Below are 22,535 nucleotides of genomic sequence, written 5' to 3'. Positions count from 1 at the left end.
GACCCTGTGTACAAAGAATTTTTGTATTTTTTTCAGACAACTTAAAATTCAGTCTCTTATGATTTCCTAAAATGAGCTGAAAGGTTATATCAAATCCTGTAGAAATGTCCACGCGAATTCATCTACCAGCATATATCAATTACAAAAATTCAATGATGTATCCTCTATCAAAAAGTGCTGATGACTGTTGAATAATTAATAACTAGGAAAAAAATCATTGGTTTGAGATATTCCCTGAACACATAAAGCAGCTACATTTGTCTGATAAATTATTCTTTGCGAATAGTTTGCTCAGCATTAATTAGATGTAATAGATTAACATACTACTGAGGGAAGAGATGAATCCCTGCGAGACCCTCATAATCCCTTCCGGCTATATATAGATAAATAAAGATATGCATACAGATACATGACCAAACAGGACTTGGATTCCATACACGTTTTTGCTCACATTTAACTTTTCTCAGGGGAGTACAGCTACCAAAATCAAAAGGGCAGCACTGCTACCTAAATCTAAGCTGGCAAGTTTTACAGGTGTCATCACCAGGTGCTGTGCAGCAGGACAAACATGGGAGTGCAACACTGTGGCCCTGCATTGCAAAAAGAAACGCTATTTATCACAGCAAAAACTATGAAAAAATACATCTATACTATAAAAAACAACTTAATATTATGTAAGGTTGGAACTCCGGTAATGATCAAAATCCCCTATCACGTCCCAGGCCCAAGTGAGAAAGAGGCTGTGAAATATGTCTTGTTCGTTACACTTAAGAAACAACCTATTTATCAGGAAAAGGAAGCAACACAAATTAGCCAGCATAAATACAGACACCCTGGCTTTCTTCTGGACTATCCAAATTTGAAGTGGAAACTGTTGTGAGAAAGCAGCAGGCAGGTTTGTGTATCTGCCACGCTGCCCTGGTACCAGTTCCCTTCAGGTTTGTGAAGTCCTGTGTCTCAAAGGCTGACAACTTACCAAGAGCTCTTCCTATCTTTTCCCTTAAGCATCCTCATCCAGCTGTGTTTCCAACTCAAGTCCTTCTCCAAAGGAAGCCTGTCAGGGATGCTTAAACCAATGCACTCGAAACTTGGACACTTGGGCACATTCTAGCACTGTGCTGATACAAATGATCTTCTGCTCATTAAACCTGTTTGCTTAGTGGGGGCAGTGAACTGGGCATAAACCTGCTACATCCTTGCAGCAAAGATGAACAGCAATATGCAGGCTGCCTAGACAGCAAGTAACAGCAGATCGAGGGCAGCATTTATCACTCTCTTCTCAGCACTTATTAGACCTTATCAGAAATACTGTGTCCAATTATGGGCCCACTAATACAAGAAAGGCACTGAAAAGCTAAAGGAGGTTCAGAGGAGGGCACTGAGATGTTTGTTGCCTGCAAGCAGAAGCTGCAGAGCCAAGTTCTTTTCAGCCTGGAGCAGACAAGGCCTCAAGGGCACTTAATTGCAGCCCCCAATACACCCCATAGGGAAGAGATGGAAGAGATGGAGCTGGGCTCTTCACAGCAGTGCAGAGCACAACAAGACACAACAGACATAAATTGAAGCAGGAGATTCATGATGGATGTTAGGAAGAAGTTTTTGCCCCTGAGGACAGCCAAGCGTCGGACCAGGTTGCAAATTGAGGTGCTGCAGTCTTCACTCTTGGAGATTTTTCGAGACAACCTGGTCTGATCTCACATCTGACCCTCCTTTAAGCAAGTGGTTGGATGAGAGACTGCCCTGGGTCCCTTCCAGCCTGAATCATTCAGTGATTCAGATAACATTTGTTGCTCTGAAAGCTGTATATCTAGATTCTGAAGCAATGTGAGGTGACCTCTCAGTTTTCCTGTACACAAGGATGAAGTGCCAGTCTCCAGTGTTTCATTTACTGGTCTAGTTCCCCGTGAATACTGAATGTAAAGGCAATATATACCTCTTTGTTTACCAATTACATTTATTTGCATTACCTAGATGGTTTCTGCGTGGAGCTGAAACATGTCACTCTTAGTCTTTTCATCTCACATAAACTACTTGGGATCACTTTCAAATAACTAACTGGATCAGTACATGCAGAATACAGGAATATTTGTGCACCCGTGAATACAAGCAAGCTGAAGTCTGGCTGGGAAAAGTTCAGAAGACATTAGCAGAAGGACTTTTATCCAGGAAAAAAGACAAACCTGGTGATAATAATGATGGTACTCCTAAATTCTGACTGTGATGTTTTAATTTCAAAATTCCAACACCATGGCGTGCTATAAAGTCAAGATGGTTAATTGTTCAGCCGGTCTTTTTCCTATATTGATCCCTAGGTCACTTCAATATAAATGTTCACTACAACTCATTTCTGATACTAACATGCATTTAGTGAAACCACACAGACAGGGTTAGGGTATCCATAAATTTCTTCAGGACTAGAGACAGGTATCTATCTCCCCCTGGTTTCAGTGAGTACCATGTCTGTAAATATCTGTATAGGCAGCAATCTACATTTAGCGATGATCCATACCTTCAGTAGCAGATGCAAACTGTCATTCTGAGAAACAGAATTGCTGATAGAACCAAACAACCATTTGGGTTGAAAGGGACCTTAAAGATCATGTAGTTCAGCCCCTGTCATGGGCAGAGACACCTTCCACTAGACCAGGTTGCTCAGAGCCCTATCCAGCCCGGCCTTGAGCACTGTCAGGGATGGGGCATCCACAGCTTCTCTGGGTGGCCTGTTCCAGGGCCTCACCACCCTCAAAAACTATAAATCGTATCTCAAAATACGTAAAACTTACTTTAAATTTGTAATCTGAAAAAATCTGTACAACTAGCTAACCTTTTATTTGCTGTCTTCTCTGCAAGTTCATATCACAGACTGAGGCAAGTTTTCAGCTTCCTCTTCAGCCATGAGAGAAAATTTTCTTTTTTTGACATGGAAGATGACAGCCTTACATACTTGATTTCAAGAGCTGGAACTTCAAAAAGACAAAATATAAAACATTTTAAGACTTGCATTTGAAAAATCAGAGTTGAGAGCAAATTCTTGTACCTCAGTTAGAACTAGTTATGCATTATCAACAGAGGGCATAAATAACTACAAATCTTATGTGCATGAAACAAAACAGAAAAAGGTACATTATGTAGCTGATTTCTTGTAGGAATTTTTTTCCACACACAAATAGAAAACCTCTAAATGCATCAGCATGTGGGTCATCTGGTTCCAGCTGCAGGCACAAGAATGTACAGCCAAAACCTGAGGAAGGAAAGTGTCTATTTTTCTTATAGTAGCAGCACTGAAATAAATAAATGTATTAATTCTGCTAAGAAGTTAAAAGTGATTAATCACATGGGTGTTCCATTCTCCAGTTCCTACTCAGTGCCACCAACTGTGGTGGTATAATTTTATGACTGTAATATTTTGTGTGACATTTTTATTGAGTTTTCTTTTTGTTAAACATTGACCAAGCTAAATACAATCAGCACATGAAACATGCAGCCAACAGAATAAAATACACAATGAAAATCAAAATCAGTGACTGGCTGAAGAGAGACTGTGATTCAATGCCCACCTCTTAAACCAAGTTAACCTGAGAAAACAGGCACGCTCTCCTAGCAAAATCTTAACTATTTATCATGTTTATATAATTTCAGCTCAGACACAAGATAAAACAGAATAAGTATGCACATAGTACTAACAGGGCAAGAAGACAAATTGTCTGTTTGGGGGTCAAGAATCTCACAAATGCAAGACAAATGCCACCAGTTCCATGTGTTGTTGTTTGTTTGGGTTTTTTTTCTGAAGAAAATAGTTCTGCCTCTGTATCACTGAAACAGAAGTCATTCAGAATACCCCTTTGGATTGTTTTTAGGATAAATACAGGGGAAGGATATACAGTTCACCTTCTCATCCCACCATTTCAGTGATAATCTTGCATCTCCATTAAGGCAGCGTTAGTTCAGGAATTACTCGTATTGCTTCTGCTGTTTAGCTGCATCTTCTCGAACCAGGGCTGATATATATTTTAATTAAGCACCTCTGGCACCAACTGGAGATCATTCTATGCACATTACCATCTCCTGTGATTTTTACTAAGGGTGGGACATAGGCCAACATAAGCAAGAAGAGGAATTTTGAAGAGATTCTATGCAAAGCTATTGAGTTGCATTATGTATGACGTAACTGCAGTTCACAGTATAGAAGCAGTTTGGTGGGTGGTTCTGAGATCCAGGTGCTTTCTCTATTACCTGACCAAATCCTCTAGAAAAGAGCATTTTGTTATTTAATACAATTCCTAATTTTAAAATAAGTTGACAGACATTACAGATAGAAGCAAATATACTACATAGCAGCAATACAACATTAGGTGGCAAAGTGCTTTTCTTCAAAGCAAGGACTGGAACAACTCAGTAATAACTGGAAGGCACCTATAGGAAAACCTATTCACAAATGTAAAGATAGGCCACTCATTCTGGAGTGCCAGGTACTCCAACAATACCACTCAGGATGTTTTTATAATGGCAGATAGCTTTGTAAGTGCTCAGTGTGAGCCTGAAAAGGACTCTCAGTTGTTTCATAGCATTATTTTTGTAATGCATCTTCATCTTCTTGTTCAGATAATGAGACATAAAATGGTAATACAGTTTACAATGAATAATAGCAGGAGGCCAACTTCAGGTTGAATTTATTTACTAGGCCAGACATGTAAAACTCACCTGCTTTTCATCAAGTATTCTATTTAAAGCCTAAATTACAGGATTCTTCTCTAGAGCACACTCCAGACAGTAAAAAGAACAAACAATACGGGAGGCTGGAGGCCACACCAGCCAGACTGTCAGGCTTGGCTGGTTTGCCAGGTCAATGGCACTAAAAGCTTTTTTCCCCATTGTGAACAGGCTCTCCTTGACCGTTTTATCTTTTTTCCCTTGTGCTCTACCTGGAGAGGATAAGCTTTGTGTCTTTTTTACACATAAGCACATATGAAACTATAATAGTACGAAACAAGAGCATCTGAGAAGATGTAAAAACATTAAAATCAGTTCCTATGTTTTGAAAAAAGGTCCATCCTGTATGCTGCTACAGTTTATGTCTTGTACTGCAGGTTGAAGAGAACGGGCTTCTGACCTGACCCAGTTAAATCTTATGCCTGTGCTTGTTGACTCTGTACAGAGATGGGATCACTGTCAAGTCAACAGCACTGTTCACATGCACATTTAAGCTAACGGGTGAGCTTTCGCTGCATCAAAAGCCTTCAAAGCCATCAAGTTTGATGGGGAACCAATAAATAGGATTGTGGCGAGACAGGGCATTGTGACAGAAAGAGGAAGTCTGTGCTAAATGGCTACCAAATTAAAAATCAGAAGTCCAATCATGGAGGAGGATTACAGTTATGGCTATAGTACCTTGAGGCAACTGGATATAAAAGAGTAATCCAACTAAAATGTTTAAAGTCTCTTCAAAATAATCTAATTTGTTTATTTGTTTTGTGACATGCACAATAAATATAGACATAAATGGAAGTGTTTAGAATGGATCTGTATGAGTAGCTCTGCCAGCTGGCAATAAAAGCAGCCCTCTGGAAGATCTTGGCTCTAGCCAAGGAGACATCCTGCACAGCCTATTTTGACTTAGGAAAATAAAAGCAAGACAAAAAAGAGTAAATCACTGTTTTACCTCAGCTTTGTCAACTGCAAGCAGCCTGTAGGGAATAGAACTGCCCATGGCCATTTTGAAATGTTGCAGTTTATGATCATTCAGTATCACATCCAATTTAACTCAGCTTGTGTTTATTTGATGAGATACATGGCTCCTTCTACACCAAGATGACGAGAACAGCAGCCTGAAAACAGCATTTTATTGGCTCAGTAAGCAGGATGGCCAGATTTGGGAGCCAATGTTCAAGAAGAGACTTTTTTTAAACCAAAGATTTTGTAATGACTTTCCGATAGACATGCTACAAATGTTATGTTTCGCAATTTTTTTATATGACAGTGGTGAACAAGAAGGCGGAACTTGGGGGAAAAATTAAAGTACTCTGATGCACAAGAGATTAGACTCTTCCTTGCAAGAGCTACGTTCCTTTCTGCTTCTACAACCCGAGGAGGAAATTAATTTACTGATCTGAAACTCTTCGTAAAGACAAAGGATCATTTGACTTGAGGCAGGATTACATTTTCGTAGAGATGCTCAAAGTTACTACTATGATCAATTTTCATCACATTTGTACAGAACTGCAGAATTAATGAGCCCCGGCCTTTCTGCACCTGAGTTTCCTTGCCGATGGCTCCTCCTTGCCATGACACCTTTTCCTTTTCTACCTTCCTCCCTCAATCCACAGACAAGGACCACTGTCCATTACTTAATTCTTCTTACAAGAAGAATTAGCCCAGCAGCTAAGCCTTTATGTCTCAATCTGCAGCTTTTCAGAATCACTCACATTCTCTGTCCCACCATGACAATGCAGAGAAATGCACCGGTATTATTATTATTATTATTATTATTATTATTATTATTATTATCAGCTTAAGCACTGTGCTGCTCTTCACTTGCAATGTTTCTCAGCAGTTAAGGATTACAAGCAAGATGTCTAGGTAAAATGGACTGCAGATCACCCAAGACAGAATAATTAAAAGGAATTAAAAAAGAAAAGAAAAAATAAAGAAACAAACATGTAAACAAACAAAAAAAACCCCATGCACACACAAAAAAATACCAAACAACAGCACATTTGACAGTTCTCAAGGCACAGTGAGAAATTACAAAAATAATAATAAAATAATAACAAAAAAAACAACCAAGCCAACACCACCATCATCAGGAAGGAAGACACTGCATCAGCTACTCAGGCAAAGAGGAATTGAAAATAATGTCTGTATGTGGGAGAGGCAGCAATGTTTGCCATCCACAGCATTCATTAACAGAGCTTTAAAGCAAATATAAAACTCCCTGAGATTCTCAGATGATTGCTGGTTGTTCAGGTGCTGGCCTGGGTTTTCATTAACACACACACACACACACACAAACACCCAGGCAAACGATCTAGGTAGCTAAATTCTAAATCCGGATGATACAAATCTCTAGACATAGATTTGTTCAGATTTACAATTTTCACACTTAGTGAGGCTTTGAAAAGCAAGTATAAATATATGGACAGACACCATGTTTGGTTAGCAAAACATTTCCCATCTCACAGAATTTATATGTATAAAAATAATGCACACTATTTTAAGTCAAATTAATGATTCTAGGTACTGATAGGATTTGTATATATTTTGTACAGTCAAAAATGTAATTTATCTCTACATAATTTAGTATGGCTGGCTATAGGATAATATCTTAAAAAACTGCTAGTTGCTTTCAACAATTTCGTATATATTTGGCTGTCCAAGTTAACAGACTAGTGTGCACTTCAGCACTGTGTACATCCCATGTATGTTTTTACCAATACAAATAATTCCATTGTAACTACACCAACAGTTTTTAATAAGCCCTTTTTCCACTTTAAGCCTAGGAAGTGATGAGGTTAAGGACTTCTAAGACCTGATGGAAGATAAAGCAGATGAATTGGATGACCTGCAGAGTACAGAAGGTTTGACTACCAGATCAGAGATCCCCCTTGCCCTGAGTATGTCATTTGCTCGGAAATGCCAGTTCCACACACCACCAAAACCTCAGTATTAAAGTTTAATGTATTGCAGTAAAAGCGTATCTAACTAAAGACACCTTGAACTAAGACTAATAAAAAAAAAAAAAAACCTGATGTCCTGCACTGAAAATTTGGTTCTTAAAATGGGCCTTTTTCCTAAAAATTGTTTATTACCTTAAAAAAACACCACATATAAAACTTAATGAGGCAATGTGACTGATTTCTTGGCTATCCAGAGGTCAGTGTTGGCCCCTTCTGTTTGCAGCCCATTACATTCTTTATTGATTGCAGTTCTTAAGAATTTATTTTACTTGTATATGATCAGAGGCACGACTGTTAAGGGCTACAGTTCAAATCACTACTCAGGTGCGTTTGAGTCAAACTTCAGTTATTTTAACCACAAGGACATAAAATAAAAAAGTCAGAGCTTGCTGTATAAGGCTTGAAGAACTGTTCCCAGGACAGATCACTTAAGATACATTAACTTATAGAGATGTTCCTTGACATTTCAAAAACAAGCCATGCATTAGCAGTATGAATGCACAACCCTTTCTGGAATTCATGCCAAAGAATCATTCCTGCCATGTTCAAACTCCTTGGCTGTGATAAAAAAATTAAACCACTCTTCCACTTTTTATTTTTTTTATATTTTTTTTTTATACTTAAGTATGCTGATGCTTTAGTGTGACCCAAGGGTGCTCCTCGTGCTGCCCCTCACAGGAGTCATGAAGTAGAAATAAATGCTGGGGGCTAACTAAACTCCCAGAATCACCGAATGTCAGGGATTGGAAGGGACTTCAAAAGCTCGTCCAGTCCAAACCCCCATGGAGCAGGAACACCCAGATGAGGTTACACAGGAATGTGTCCAGGCGGGTTGGAATGTCTGCAGAGAAGGAGACTCCACAACCTCCCTGGGCAGCTGGGCCAGGCTCTGGCACCCGCACTGAGGTTTCTTCTCATATTTAAGTGGAACGTCCTGTGTTGCAGTTTGAACCCATTACCCCTTGTCCTATCATTGTTTGTCACCAAGAAGAGCCTGGCTTCATCCTCGTGACAGTCACCCTTTATATATTTATAAACATCAATGAGGTGACCCCTCAGTTTCTTCTTCTCTAAGCTAAAGAGCCCCAGCTCCCTCAGCCTTTCCTCATAAGGGAGATGTTCCACTCCCTTAATCACCTTTGTTGCCCTATTCTGGACTCTCTCCAGCAGTTCCCTGTCCTTCTGGAACTGAGAGGCCCAGAACTGGACACAATATTCCAGGTGTGGTCTCACCAGGGCGGAGTAGAGGGGAAGGAGAACCCCTCTGACCTACTAACCACCCTCCTTCTAATACACCCCAGGATGCCATTGGCCTTCCTGGCCACAAGGGCACAGTGCTGGTCATGGTCATCCTGCTGTCCACCAGGACCCCCAGGGCCCTTTCCCCTACACTCCCCCTTCAGCTGGGCTCGGCCCCACACAGCACAGCTGGTACGGCCCGGCCGCCATACCGGGCCTTACCCTCGGCCCTGTCCGTTGCCTAGCGACCGGGGGCGGACCCAGAGCGAGAAGGGGGCGGGCTCGCCTAACCTCACTAGTAGCTGACTGGCTACTCCCACCTGTCCGTCAAGCTACGCGACGTGACGTCTTTCGCCGCCGCCTGGGAAGGCGCTGATGGCGCGGGAGGGGGCGGTATCGTCGCGCGTCGTGTGCATCATGATCATGTGCTGCGAGCTCATTGGCTGCGGCGGGGCTCGAGTTGGGCAGGGGCGGGACGGGGCGGCCGTGAGGCGGCGGGGAGTGGAGCGTGCGGGCAGGTGGGTGCAGGGGAGATCGGGCGCATCCCCACAGTCCTGGGGAGAGCGAGGGAGCGTCGGTGTGTTGTAGGCAGGGGAAAAGGTGAGCGGGACAGTCCATTCCCGCGGGGGTGCGGGCGCGGCTGTCCCGTCCCTCATTCCCCCGCCGCCCGGCCCGGGACAAGCCGGGCTCTCCGCGGGCTCCCGGCCTGTCGGCGGTCACCTCGGAGCCGTCTGCGAGCCCGCCGGCGCCTGAGGCCCCGTGGAGCTCGGCGGGCCTCCCCGGGCGGCTCTCGCCGGCCCGCAGCCGCGGGGCAGATCAGGCCGTTCTGAGCTGGGGCTGTTCAGCCTGGAGGAAAGGAGGCTGAGGGGAGACCTGATCACTGTCTGCAACTGCCTGAAAGGAGGTTGGAGCATGGAGGGGGTTGGTCTCTTCTCCCAAGTAGCAACTGATAGGACAAGAGGAAATGGCCTCAAGTTGTGCCAGGGGAGGTTTAGATTGGATATTGGGAAAAAAATTCTTCCTGGAGAGGGTTGTAAGCCTCTGGAACAGGCGGCCCAGGGCAGTGGTGGAGTCACCATCCCAGGAGGTGTTTAAAAGGTGTTTAGACAATGTCCTTAGGGACAGGGTTTAGTGCCAGAGTTAGATTATGGTTGGACTCAATGATCTTGAGAGTCTTTTTCAACCGAAATGATTCTATGATTCTATGATTCTCCTCTAGGAGAAACGTGTTCTGACGGGTGTCACTGCTCTTCATTAATACTGTTACTGAATTACTTTTTTGTTGCAGTAGCGTTGCTGCTCGGGGACCGCAGTTCCAGCCTGTAACTGTTTCCTGGCCTCCCGTTGGAATCTGAGGCTCCTGGTTCACGTGTCCTGCAGGATTTGGTGCTCCCATCCCTGCCCTCCACCCGGCTGAGCTGGAGCCCTTTGCCTCTGCTCTTTGCAGCCCGGCACCTTAATGGGAACAGAAGTTGATCGTGGTTTGAGGTGACATGTGGCTGAGAACTGGGCATACCTTTTTGTTTTGACACAGTTGTGAGGATGGTAGCCTTCAGCTCAAATAATGAGTTTGCTTGAGTTAGAGCCTAAACTGAGATCTTTTTGGGCTTTAGCATTTAAGCAGCATAATGCTATAACATGGCTCTTAAGTGTAGTCTGACATACTTTGTCAGGAAGAAGTTCTGTTAGGAAAACGTGTGAATGATTCTAAAGGTTAAATTAGTAGAATCTGAAAAAGAATTGATCATAACTGTTTATGTTTTAAGCTAAGACTTTCAATCAGAACTATATAAATGGTGTTACATATTTTAAGCAATACACATGCTGTATTGGGCTTATGCTTCGTGACAGTTGCCACGTTTATGAAATGTATAACAGAATGAAATCCAAATTTTTCTTTTAAACGAATATGTTTATCTTGTATTATGCCTATTTTGCAGATATTTGTGGAGTTAAAGGATTTGAACTGCTGCTTAATAAAACTAGGTCTGAAATTTGAAGGATGGCAGCAAATTCTTCAGGACAAGGTGGGTTTTAGTCAAAGTATTCAAGGGTAAAGACCATGAGCAAAATGTCAGTGAAGTCACCAGAGCCAAAAGTTTATTTAATAGAAAGGGCAAAAATAGGCACAGAGGCAGAAAGGTGGGGCTGAAAATACAATAATGTGAGCAAGCCTTCTGGGAGAAAATACACACATTAAATGGTTGAAAAAAAAAAACACCCATGGATGGGGAGCTCCGAATTTCTTCATGCACAGGTTATGAAGTACCTGTCATGTCTGTGTTGCTGTGGTTGTTTTCAGCAGCGTATTTCGGACACTTAACAACGCTTAGCATTGAACATGACTTGCAGTTCTTGCGCTTAGCATCAGGGGACAGCCAGAAGTCTTAACATACTCCATGTTGTGATGGTGCAGCAAGACCCAGGCTGTGAAAGACAGACAACAGGTGGCCAGGCCTAGGAGATAAAAAACAGATAAAGTCATCATGCTAACTCTGGTGAAGTGTTTCTTTGCATGGTGACATGTCAGAGTTGCACCTGTAAAATCATCCACAATATGCAAGTGGTCTGGCTGGCTGGCTGAGGCAGGTGTGTTAGAGGGAGCTGAGGCAGGGGATAGAGGGTGTCAGATGCTGAATTGAAGGAGGGTTTTAAATCGCCCTCTGGAGGTGCTTTCTGAAAATCTTGGTGGAACTGGGAGGCTTGTCTCTTCTGCAGAAGAGCTGAGGAGAAAGAACCTTGTCATGTATGGCTCTTCACTTACTGGTTGTGAGAAATTAATTCAGTTTCCCAGCAACCTCGAACTTCTTCGTGCACATTTGCATGCGAGTGTCCTTATCTGAGAAAGCAGTCCCTGGGTGTAATTAATTCTGAAGTGCTGATATTTTGAAGGGTTACCAGGTCGCTCATGGAGTTCCCTTCCCCTTCAAAGGCCCTCTGCTTTCAAAACAGATACAGAAGAAATGAGTGGTCCAAAAGACGGATGTTACTTGCTACTCGACAAACAGGAGGTAGTTTTTGGAACACTCAGTGAGCTTCTGCAAAATGTTGGGAAAGAAGTACCGTAGATTGCAGATTGTAATCTCTTTGCAGATTTTAGCTCTGAGAAGTTTTTGGTGCTCAATGGTAAATCTTTATTTGTTCTGTGGATACTAAGTCAGTATCCTTGCAAGGAATAGAATGTTGGCATCGACAGTTACAAGCTCTTTTTCTTAAATATGTGAATTTAGTGAGAAGTAGGATGGGATTTTAGTGCTGGAATGCCTTTTTTTCTTCCAAATTCTGGAAGCTTATCATTTAATAGAGCCTCAGAATCAGCTTTTTTACTTTGAGGTACCCTTTAGAAACTTGCTAAAGGAACTGTTTAATTGTCATGTGGAAACTATTGGCAATAAGCAGGCAAAAATAGCTGTCAAGCTTAGTCACCAAAATGAGCCTGTAAACAATACACCTAGGAAAATTAGAAAGGAACAAGTAAATAGAAGCAACAGTTCAAGGCCTCTGTATCTTTCTCTTGGCCAGATGCAGTCTGGTAGTGAATATTACTGAGACAAGTGCCACGCTTTTGGCTTGCTGCGTGGCACATGTAATGATACTGTTTGAGCTATTCATTCTCTCATTTCCCTGTTCTTGAACAAAAGTAATAAGGATTTACTGAAGCTCTCCCTGGATAGTTATGAATGGTAGCACTTACTCAGACAGAACTGTAGGGATGAATTAAGCATTAGCCTTCTACGCCGGTAGACTGTGTTTGTAATTCTTTGTACTGAGTTGTTTCTTTCCCTTTAATCAGTACTGAGTATTTTCCTAGGAGGTAATTGCAGACTTGGACTACAAAGATTAAGATTTTGTGAACTGTACTTCCTTTAATTCATTGGCCTCTCGGGAAAGCACTCTTTTGATTAGAATTTCAAAGATGAGGAGCTGCATATGAGTGCAGCAAATAGAATTGAATGAAAGCCTTACTTCAGGATGTTAGTACCACATGGAACCAATTGTGTGGGACTGATTGCGGCATTTAAAAGAAATGGGAAAGCTTTTAGCATACTGTGTATTGTCCACAAGGTGAGTGGTACATCTTGAGGGAGAAGGGCCCATGGAAACAGCTTTTGCATTACAGAAATTACTTTCATGTGCTTGGTAGTACACTGCTTCTGCACCAACACTTAGCAATGCTTAAGCAACATGCATTAATAAGCTGCTTTTGTAATGCCTCTGCTTGTGCACACTAGGTCCAGAGCGTACCTTGTGTGTTACTAAAGACTCCATGTGTCAGCTCAGGAAGTAACTCTGCTTTAGATTCCCAAAGGTGGAAGAAATACCTGTCCTGCTTCAAAGAGGCCTGAACTTTTCAGAAGAGTTCTGATATGCTAGAATAACCAGAGTCTTGAAATATATACAGAATTTAAGCTTCAGCCTATAGCAATTCCACAAGGTCTCATTCTGTCCTGGTGGTTGTTTATCCTTTGGGGCTAAAGGTGTGTGAGTGCATTCACGTAACACAGTCTGAGCAGCTAGAATGTTCTACTCTGAGCATTCTCTTCACCTAGTTGGTGTCAAAAGGGAAGAGTGTGCTGTTCTGCATTGAATTATGCCATCAGCCGCAAACTGTGCTGCTCTGCATCTGAGTCTGATCTGTGTTATGCGTAGTACTTGAGGGCTGTAGCATATCTGTTTGCTGGAGGACTTTGCAGCCGTAGAGCAGTCAATGACTTACATTCAGCTATGCATGTTGCTTTTTTCTCGAGATACGGACAAAATATTATTTTATCTTTTAGTAATTCAAATTAATTAATTACTAATATGCCTCTTGTTTCATTGTCACACAATGTATGTGAAAGCATATCCAAATGTAAATTGTTACTGAAAAGTATTGATGTGCAGCAGGCTATTAGATGATGTTTTGTGGTGCCAGTAGTCATAAGCAGAAGCGGAAATCAAAATAGTTACTCAATCCTTTTTCTCAAGTGTTGTGTGCTTAATAAGGTCTCTAGATTCTGCTTTTTAAGAGGTTGCTGCCTCTCTTTCATGAAGGCTACCATTTCTGAAAACATGCATGTCAGTGAAGAAATTGCCCTGAGATGCTTTCTGAATGGAGCAGGCAGAACATTGTGCAGTGACAGTGCTTTTTAATGCACAGAGCCTAGAGCAGACATCTGGCTTTGGAACCATTTTTCCAGGTAGAAGTGTATCTTAAACACAAAGTGGCGGAGGGCTCTTTTGTGCTGCTAAATGCCTATGGACAAATTATAAATAATGCATATTAGAAAAAACTTATACTGTGAACTTGAAGCAACCAACAGATGAGGGAAAATATAGGAGATGACAAGCAGGAATTTGAAGCCGATAAAGGCAATACTGTTTCTTGCCATGCAGAGCTAGCTAGTAGAACTGACTGACATAGGTATCAGTGAGGCAGGGCAGTAAGGTTAGGTGTTAGGATTAGTTTAAAGAGTGAAGCTTGCTGTGAGCTCCTAAAGAGACCAGTATTGCTCAGCAAGGCGTCAGGTTTTTCTTATTTTCCGCCTTTCACATGCAAAACATCGGTCCAAGTAAACTTTAAGCTCCTGCACGGAGCACATAATGCAGTGCTTGATGTTAGAAGTAGGGGTATCAGACAGAACAAGTTTAAATTTTAACTGTTCTGAATCTGCTACCTTGGAGAGTAATCTGAGGATGCAGGTGCTCAGTTTGACATCTGACACTGCCATTAATCTATTTTGCTGCCTTGAATGGGTGATTTTGTGTCAGGACTTGTGTCGGCAAAGCAGAGAAGAATATTAATTAACTTCAATATTCATTAATTGTTCAAACTCAAAATAGTAGCATAAATCAGGCAAGTTAAGGGAAGTCTAAGCTTAAAGCTTTATTAAGAAGTTGCTGTATTTGAAAATCTGCACTTCCTTTTACAGATGAGAATCCAGTCTATACTAAGAATGGCACTGTTTTTCTATGTCTGCATGTTTAGTACTAGAAAGCAAAACAGACATGTCAAATCTACAGGTGAAAAATTACTTTCTTTATAATCGAAGTAGGAAACTTCTGTAGCTGTTTCAGGTTGGTCTTCATGGAAGCAGTTTGGGGTCCTGAACAGGGAAGAACGTAAATGAAAGTCTTGCTTATGTAGTGCCAGATATAATTAACTATTTTGTAAGGATGACAGGTTTTCTCTCTAAAATGGATTTCTTATGTCCTTCAATTGTTAACTTTTGAACAAACAGGTTTTACTTTGCATTATAAAAAATTTCAGATACTTGTAGGAATTTCACATTGCTCAGCTGAGGAGCACTAACATGTACATGCTGGATGTCCTCCATTCTCTCAAGTAGGCTTTTTTCTAGTTATCATTAACTAATTCTCTTAAATGACTTTTTTAATACAGCAGGTTGCTGATTGTTACTGTCTGAACTCTAGAGGAAAATACTCCTTTTTTTTTTAAACCCTCTCTTAGTAGAGAGATGAGAAAAGGAAGAAAAAAAACCCACTTTTTTCTGAATCCATCTAGAGTTTCTGCCATAAGATACTATAGTAAGACTTGTATTAAAATAGAAGACGGAGACAATCTTGCATAGTTTCTGATCACAGTTTAAAAACAGCTTTAAAAATGTTGTTCTTTCATGTCTCAAGCCTTTCTGAATCATACCATCTGCTTCATGATAAATGTAAGCGTATTTAGTCTTGACTTTTTAACTGACAGCAACTTACATTAAGAAATAGTCTCCTTTTTGTTTCCTCAGTTCCCATATTGTCTGAATTCCAAACATGCATTTATGCAGTTCAAGATAAACAAGCACTAGCAGAAGGCTGCTGAGTAATAGGCCAAATATTAAGCTTTTTGGCTGAAAACTGTGCAGAATGAGCATACAGATGTAGTGACTTTAGCTAAGACCTTCTTAGAGGTATCTAACAGAGGATGTAACACATCCTGTTACAGCATTGTCTCAAGAATTTACAAGAAAGTGAAATCTGGGCTAGCTGGAACTTGGAAGTGTTGAATCTTAGCCTGTTAGCAAGATCTCTCAGCCTTCATATCTCAGAGCATGCATTCAGCTGTGTTATAATGTTTCAAACTCATTGCAAGTGCTGGGTGTTCCAAAAAAGATCGTGTACACTACCTAAAGTGCAGAGAAACATCAAATACCTGAATCAATACACGTACAAAACAGGGCTTAAGTGGAATTAATGCCGTGTAGGAAGGAGAGATTAACAGATAGAAAAATAGCAATTAAATTTAACTTTAAAAAAATCTTTTAACAAATGTAAAGGGTATGGGTGATATTGCATAAAACCACAATAAAAATGTAACCAGACGACTCAGCTCCTTTCAAGAGCTCTGAGACACTGAGGCTCAGGGCTGTGTATGTTAGGCATAGTAAAATAAAAAGGTGAGGGTTTGATAGCAAGGCAATACAGATGTAAATTATTATTTAGAGTTGAAGGTTTCTGCCTGATAACTGTCTCCTTCATTGAGCCATGCTGATTAAAGGAATAGTGGATTATGTAATTGAGCAGCAACAGAACATCTCTTAAAGGGAATGAACTTTGAGTGCAGCTGTTGAAGGTAAATTTGAAATTTTGCCTTGACACGCTAATACTCCCTTGTGTGTCTGGCCTCCCTAACAGCTTGTGGGCTACCATTTTTGGGGGTTGGACTAGATGACCTTTGAAGGTCCCTTCCAACCCAAATTGTTCTATGATCCCATGATTTTTTAGTGGTGTTACTGAAAGAACGCTCAGGACAGGGGCAGGGGTACAACACGCAGCAGAGTCTAATGGGAATGACTTGGACTTTTTGTATGAAGGAAAGAAAGGGCATTAACTTCTGAATCTTTTTTTTTTTTTTTATGACAGTGTAGTGCCTTGATATTTATGGAATAGCAGCAAATTAGAGTTTTAAAAAGTGTATCTATATTCTTGACAGGAGGAGTGTCCTTAGTGGATTAGAGGCCTATAGGGGCCAGCTCTATAGCTTTTGTCAGCAGTTCTGCTGTACAGGCATAGTGGGTAACAGCAGAGACTTGCGTGTGTCCTTTATTTGATGGCCACAAAGAGATCCTTTACCATTGAAAGTCATGTATATGTACATCAGTTTTGCTACACTTTCATTTAGAAGGCAATTTTGAAAGTACACAAATGGCAGCTATTTTAGGCATTTTCTAAATTCCCTCATTCACTGCACTTCCTGACCCCTTTTCTAGGATACAGGGTCCTTTGGGGGGAATAATGTGCAAAGCAAATAAAGGCCATGTTCTCATCTTGTGTCCAGACAGTTTAATTTTTGCTTCTGTGTTCCAGCATTGTCATCATACTCTATTGTGATCATACTCGAAATACGGGTAGTGTGTATATGTAAGGGCATCAATGTATTAAAACTAAAACCTTTCTGCATAGGTTGAATAAAAGGTTTCAGTTTTTTGTATAAGTACGTGTGCAAGCTTAGTGGTTGTCTCATTCTTATTACATCTGTAAAACTTGTATTATAGTTTGAGTTTACTGGCATGAGAAATTAGACTCGTTGAGTATATTACTCCCTTATTACCATTAGGTAGCATATTCAGTGACTGCGTTTAAAATCTAGAACCTGGTAAGTGTACTTCTTTTCAAAGGCAAGTATTTGATTATGTACCTTGTTTATAGTTCCAGAACTGGCTTGGGAAGGGGCAGGATCTAATTTGAGATAGAAACCTGTATTTTAGTATATATTAATATGTATGGTAGCTTAAGGAAGCTATTTAATGTCGTAAAATGAGAAAAGGAAAAATGAAACCTATTTATTAATAGCCTTTCAGATGGGTGGAAGGCTTTGAAGATTAGTGAATTTATCATAGTGTCATGTTGTACAGAGACTTAATTCCGCAAGATTAGAGTTGGGCCATAGAAATCAAGTAAATCTCTCTAATATGTTTCTGTCGTTCCCACCAGGTTTCCAGAATAAAAATAGGGTTGCAATCCTGGCAGAACTAGACAAGGAGAAGAGAAAATTACTTATGCAAAACCAGTCTTCCACAAATCACCCTGGAGCCAGGTATTTTATGTTCTTAGACCTGTTTGGACATCGCTGGTTACATCAAAGGAAAAAAAAAATCGCAAGTCAGCTGTAAACTTATATCAACATTTATCATAAGTTTTTTCTGACCATCCTCAACAACAGTCAGAGAGATCTTGCACTTCAGGAACATGTTAGTATTTAAAATTGCTTGCAGACCCTGAATTTTATCTTACATAACTTCCATTTGAGAAGGGGAGAAGCAGATATGTTTACTCAACTGTATTAAAGTCTATCTTAAAGAAAAATCAGGGAGCAGGCACTGGGAAAGCATTTAGTCATTATGCTAAAATGCCCTAAGGAATGGAAGCAGCAGACCATTTGGTTCAGAGTGCTGTGTGTTTGGAGAGGAACAGTTACAGCAGGAGTGAGCTATCCTTGAAACTCCCTGTTTGCAAAACAAGGCCGGTTTATGTTACTGTAGGTCTTACAGGAGATGCTGTGTTGTAGGAATGGTTCTACACCATAAGGTGTAATACTCTAATCTTGAGTTTAAGAGCTGTCACTGAGATTACTCCCATTTAAGACAAAAATATAAGATTTTTGTCATAAATTGGTAACTAGAAAATCACACACTGGTTTATATGGAGAGACTGAGGTAGATGATCTTTCAGGTTAGCATGAAGCGAGCGCAGTGCCATATTCTAGACACGGTGTGTTGCTGCAGTGTCTGTACAAGAATCAAATACTCTGAATACAGTCTGAGTGCTGCCCGGGTCTTTTTTTCAAGGACATTCTAGGTCCCCTTTAATTCCTTTATACTGTCAAAAAACATGCAGAATATTTGAAATCGCCTGAATTAGTTCTCTGAATGACTCTGTATACAGTTATTATTCAAGCAAAAGTTATTGATTAGAGAAGAAAATAGAAATATCATACTGTTACGTACAACTCCTGACTCCTGGCAACAGTATTTCCACGCTTCATTGTGAGTCTGGTGGAGATTCAGAGAGTGCTTGTTTGCTTTGTTTTTTCTGTAAGGAAAAATAATGCTATATGTTAGTGAGCAGAATTAGAATTTACTAATTTTGAAGGGAGGGGAGGGCGGAATCTACAGAGCAGCTTCAAACTCTCTGCTTTGGCATGGTTGCTGAGGGGTGATTTTTGAGAAGCTGACAGTTCTGTGGAAGGGGTGTTGTGGCAGCTCTGTGGTTTTGGACCACAGTGTTGTCAGAATTGAGACTAGGAATTCTGCAAACTTGACAGAAAGGAGCTTGATGTACCTAAAGCACAAGAGCGGCATGGTCAGCTTAAGAGTGAGTGAGTTAATTGATTTCTAGCCTTGACATATGGGAATCCTCTATCCAAGAACAGAAGACCTTTCTTGATAAGTGTCAGCTTGTGATTAAGATTTAAGATTATCTGCAGAAATCACATTGGAAAGGTAGAGGGTACACAATTAAATGCAAAATAAATACCTTCAAAATAACTGAAAATACTAGTTTTAAATAAATTGAGTAGTACTGTTCTCCAGTAAAGGTTATCTTACTATTTGTTGTAAAATCTGCTCAGAGGATTGTTACTTAGGTTTCATTATGCATTTAGACATAGATTTGGTTATAAAGGGCTTTTCTTGAGCATGGCTGCTTTTGAAAAACTGATTTACTAAATCAGCTGTTGACGTGAAGCTGCTGGGAAAGGTCAGTTGATGAGTTTGCATGGATCTGTTGTTGTCCTTCATACTTTTGTCTCTATGACTGAGGAGAGCTGGGCTTTCAGCACCAGTCTTCAGGGCCAATATCAGTTGTGAATTTCTTTGCACTCCAGCTCTAACGGCAATCCTCACTGATTTCCATCTGGAGGATGGCTCATCACGTTACTTATATAGAGTTGGGGGGAAAAAAGTCTGCTTTTTTTTTTTTTTTTCGGTAAACAAGGTGGGCAAGTCTTAAGATATAAAACCCAAGAAAACCTATTTCAAAATTTTAAGTTGAAACCTAATGTACGGTGCACTGAGATAAATAAACAAAATCAAGTTTAGGTACTCTAAGCTATCATCAGAGGATCATTATTGCAGTTACATCGATAGGAAGTTCCTTTACCGTAAGCAGTGATCTGCTGCCCACCTACAAAAGAACTGGTCCTATACTGAAGACTGTAAAGCTCTTGTTAGTGCTTCTATTTATCACAGTTGCTTAGAACAGTCACTGAGTGATTGAGTAATGGTGGAAACACAAAGCTGTTGTTGTCAAAATTGCTGACATTGTCTAATATTGCACCCCAGTGGTTTCACTGACTTCACTGGGGCTCCACCCATGAGCAAAATCCACAACAGGCTTCAGGACTGAGTCTTGTGGTTTAGTTTGACATCAGTTGTTCATGCTAGGTCAAATGATACAGTTATGGTCACTCTGTTTTCCTTTCCTCTCTTATGTTAACACAGTGTAATTCCAAACAGTAGTTAACAATTGTCAAGCCTTGAGTCAAACAAATCGTTAGCTGTGGAAATCACGGGATCTGTGGCTAGAATGGCAAGGAATCATTTTTTTTCTGTGGTACATATCATACCATCTTTTTCTTTTTTGCAGCATTGCGCTTGCAAGATCACCACTGAACAAGGATTTCCGTGATCACGCTGAGCAACAGCACATCGCAGCACAGCAGAAGGCTGCCCTGCAGGTAAGCTGATATGGTCAGGTTCAGTATGGCTTGGCTCTGTTTTAGATGTGCATCCCTTCAGGGAGCAGTCCTGCACCTAGAGAGAATGAAAAGCTCCCTTTAGAGGTTAGGTTTCATACATTTCTGTATTTATCACAAGTGAAGTTTCTGCTGTGATGAAAACTTAAATCTATCAGCTCATTCTCCCTCAAAATGGTTGTAAAAATGTAGCCTGCAGTATTAACATAGCTGTTTTGCACGTCTGTGTCAAGAATCAGTTTCATCGTATGTCTGAATGTCTCATGAAGTGTAGGGGGGACTAGGTACATGGCTTTCCTTGGTTGAATCTGTGCAAATGCCAAGTAAATACCCTGCAGTTATGAGTGACAGGGTTGAAACATGTAGAAAGCTTTGTACATTTACAGACTTCTATTTGCTACTATTTTGCTGATATCAAATGGTGCTGATTCTGGTGTTGAGATTGGAAATTAAGCAGCACAAACAGTACATGGCCACTTGCCTTTCTGGCACTCTAGTATTTGGCAGAGGACACAGGAGTGGAAAAAACACATTGAGATGCAAACTAGCAACCCTGTTCATATGTCCTATGCCTTGTTTTTCTGTTACCCAGTAAAGGTCCCAGGTTGCTTCCCTGAAAATGAATGGGAGCAGAAGTGAGCGCTGGCTGGTGTCCTGCTGGCTCAGGACAGCCACTGGGGCTTTTTCCTAGTGGTGAAGGATAGAACATGTGGGCTGTCTAGCTTATCAGAGTCCAGTCTTTGAACGGGGAAGGGCTACGTAGGATTTTACAAAGGTTTTCCAGAGCCGTATGCAGCAGCTGCCCTCCTGAGGCGAACAAGCAGATATACATCACATGAGCAGGAGGCTGGTGTCCCGTGTTTTACAAGGGTGTGTCTGGTCAGATTGCATTTGTACATGCAGCCTCAGGTTGTGCACACTTAGCAGTTGTTAAATTAATTATTATATTAAATTATAGTAGTAGTTGCAAGTGGCAGCTGTCACATATGAGGACTTGTAAGTTTGTTGTAGATGGGAGTAGAAGCGTGGGGTCCAGATAAAGGAAAGCAGTTAGGAGTTCATTTTCTGCTCTCCCCAGGTCCATGGGATTTCCTGAAAAAGGAGTAGCAAGGAATGGCCAAGTTAATTCCCTTGATGGGCCCTGATCAGATGTGGCCGATATACTGGTTTTGAATTTGACTATTGGAGTTGAGGAGCAGACTTGGAGGAATAATTAATAGATGCTGCAGAAGCTGTAAAGTCTTGAATTGTATCGGTGCTGCAGGGAGTTATGCTTTAACAAATGTTTTTCTCTTTGCAGCACGCACATGCACATTCCTCAGGATACTTCATAACTCAAGACTCTGCATTTGGAAATCTTATTCTTCCTGTCTTACCTCGACTTGAGGCCGAATGAGAAATGTTGTTTCTTAGAACTGCAAGCTCTGATTTCTTTGTCCATAGCAGGAACTATCTGACCTTTTAATTTCTTTACTTATCTTAAAACCTTTTTTTTTTTTTTCTGGATTTTTATGTTTGCCTTTCCAGGAGTGTGAGCTCTAGCAATGAAAAAGCAATGTTGGTGAACAGGGATTTCTACCCTATATTTCTGTTCCTCTGTCAGGTCAAAGTCAGATGTAAGACTTCCTATGGTGTGCAAGGTGCATAGTGCTTGCTCTTCCCTATTTCCATGCTTCCTTTAAATAAATGTCCAAACCAGAGTCATCAAGAGATTCACACTCTGTCAGCATGTGTGTTTCTTCTTATTGTGTACCAGTACTGTATTTTATTTTACTGAAAGACAAAAGTTCTTTTTATTTCTCTCTCTTTTTACTGCATGCAGGAACAGTGGTGTACAGTTTGTTGTTGTAGTATCATCTGGTCTCAAGTCCTTAGATATAATATGCCTGCCTTATATTTTGTTTTGTCAAATATGAAAGTGAATTAAAGTAGGGAAAAAG

General features: G+C 40.8%; 1 protein-coding gene and 1 long non-coding RNA gene across 5 annotated transcripts; one reads left to right on the top strand and one right to left on the bottom strand.

Moving 5' to 3' along the window:
• The first annotated feature begins 9,302 nt into the window (after window positions 1–9,302).
• Window positions 9,303–22,311, top strand: INIP (INTS3 and NABP interacting protein). 4 transcript variants are annotated; one of them, XM_065046378.1, is made up of 6 exons: window positions 9,303–9,430; window positions 10,201–10,400; window positions 10,853–10,939; window positions 17,835–17,937; window positions 20,487–20,577; window positions 21,896–22,311. In XM_065046378.1, the coding sequence occupies exons 3-6, from the start codon at window positions 10,915–10,917 to the stop codon at window positions 21,989–21,991; spliced, it is 315 nt and encodes a 104-aa protein (XP_064902450.1). In that variant the 5' UTR covers window positions 9,303–9,430; window positions 10,201–10,400; window positions 10,853–10,914; the 3' UTR covers window positions 21,992–22,311. The 4 variants fall into 4 exon arrangements, with proteins under 4 accessions (XP_064902450.1, XP_064902452.1, XP_064902451.1 ...); XM_065046380.1 differs by having other exon boundaries at window positions 9,351–9,430; window positions 10,204–10,400; XM_065046379.1 differs by having other exon boundaries at window positions 9,426–9,512.
• On the bottom strand, window positions 10,987–18,955 carry LOC135577321 (uncharacterized). The gene is made up of 2 exons (XR_010469032.1): window positions 18,848–18,955; window positions 10,987–11,369 (listed from the first exon to the last, which is right to left on the bottom strand). It is a non-coding gene; the product is annotated as an uncharacterized LOC135577321 (long non-coding RNA).
• Window positions 22,312–22,535: the final 224 nt, after the last annotated feature.

The sequence above is a fragment of the Columba livia genome, chromosome Z, assembly GCF_036013475.1.
Source record: "Columba livia isolate bColLiv1 breed racing homer chromosome Z, bColLiv1.pat.W.v2, whole genome shotgun sequence".
In the NCBI taxonomy this organism is placed as follows: Eukaryota; Metazoa; Chordata; class Aves; order Columbiformes; family Columbidae; genus Columba; species Columba livia.
The sequence above is the reverse complement of the archived record's forward strand: the minus strand, read 5'-3'. Positions and strand labels throughout refer to the sequence as shown.

Excerpts from the sequence above, each read along its gene's own strand:
- INIP (XM_065046378.1), top strand. The coding sequence starts at position 10,915 with ATGGCAGCAAATTCTTCAGGACAAG. Across the intron at positions 10,940-17,834 it reads AGCAAATTCTTCAGGACAAG|GTTTCCAGAATAAAAATAGG; the intron begins GTGGGTTTTAGT and ends CGTTCCCACCAG. Across the intron at positions 17,938-20,486 it reads ACAAATCACCCTGGAGCCAG|CATTGCGCTTGCAAGATCAC; the intron begins GTATTTTATGTT and ends TCTTTTTTGCAG.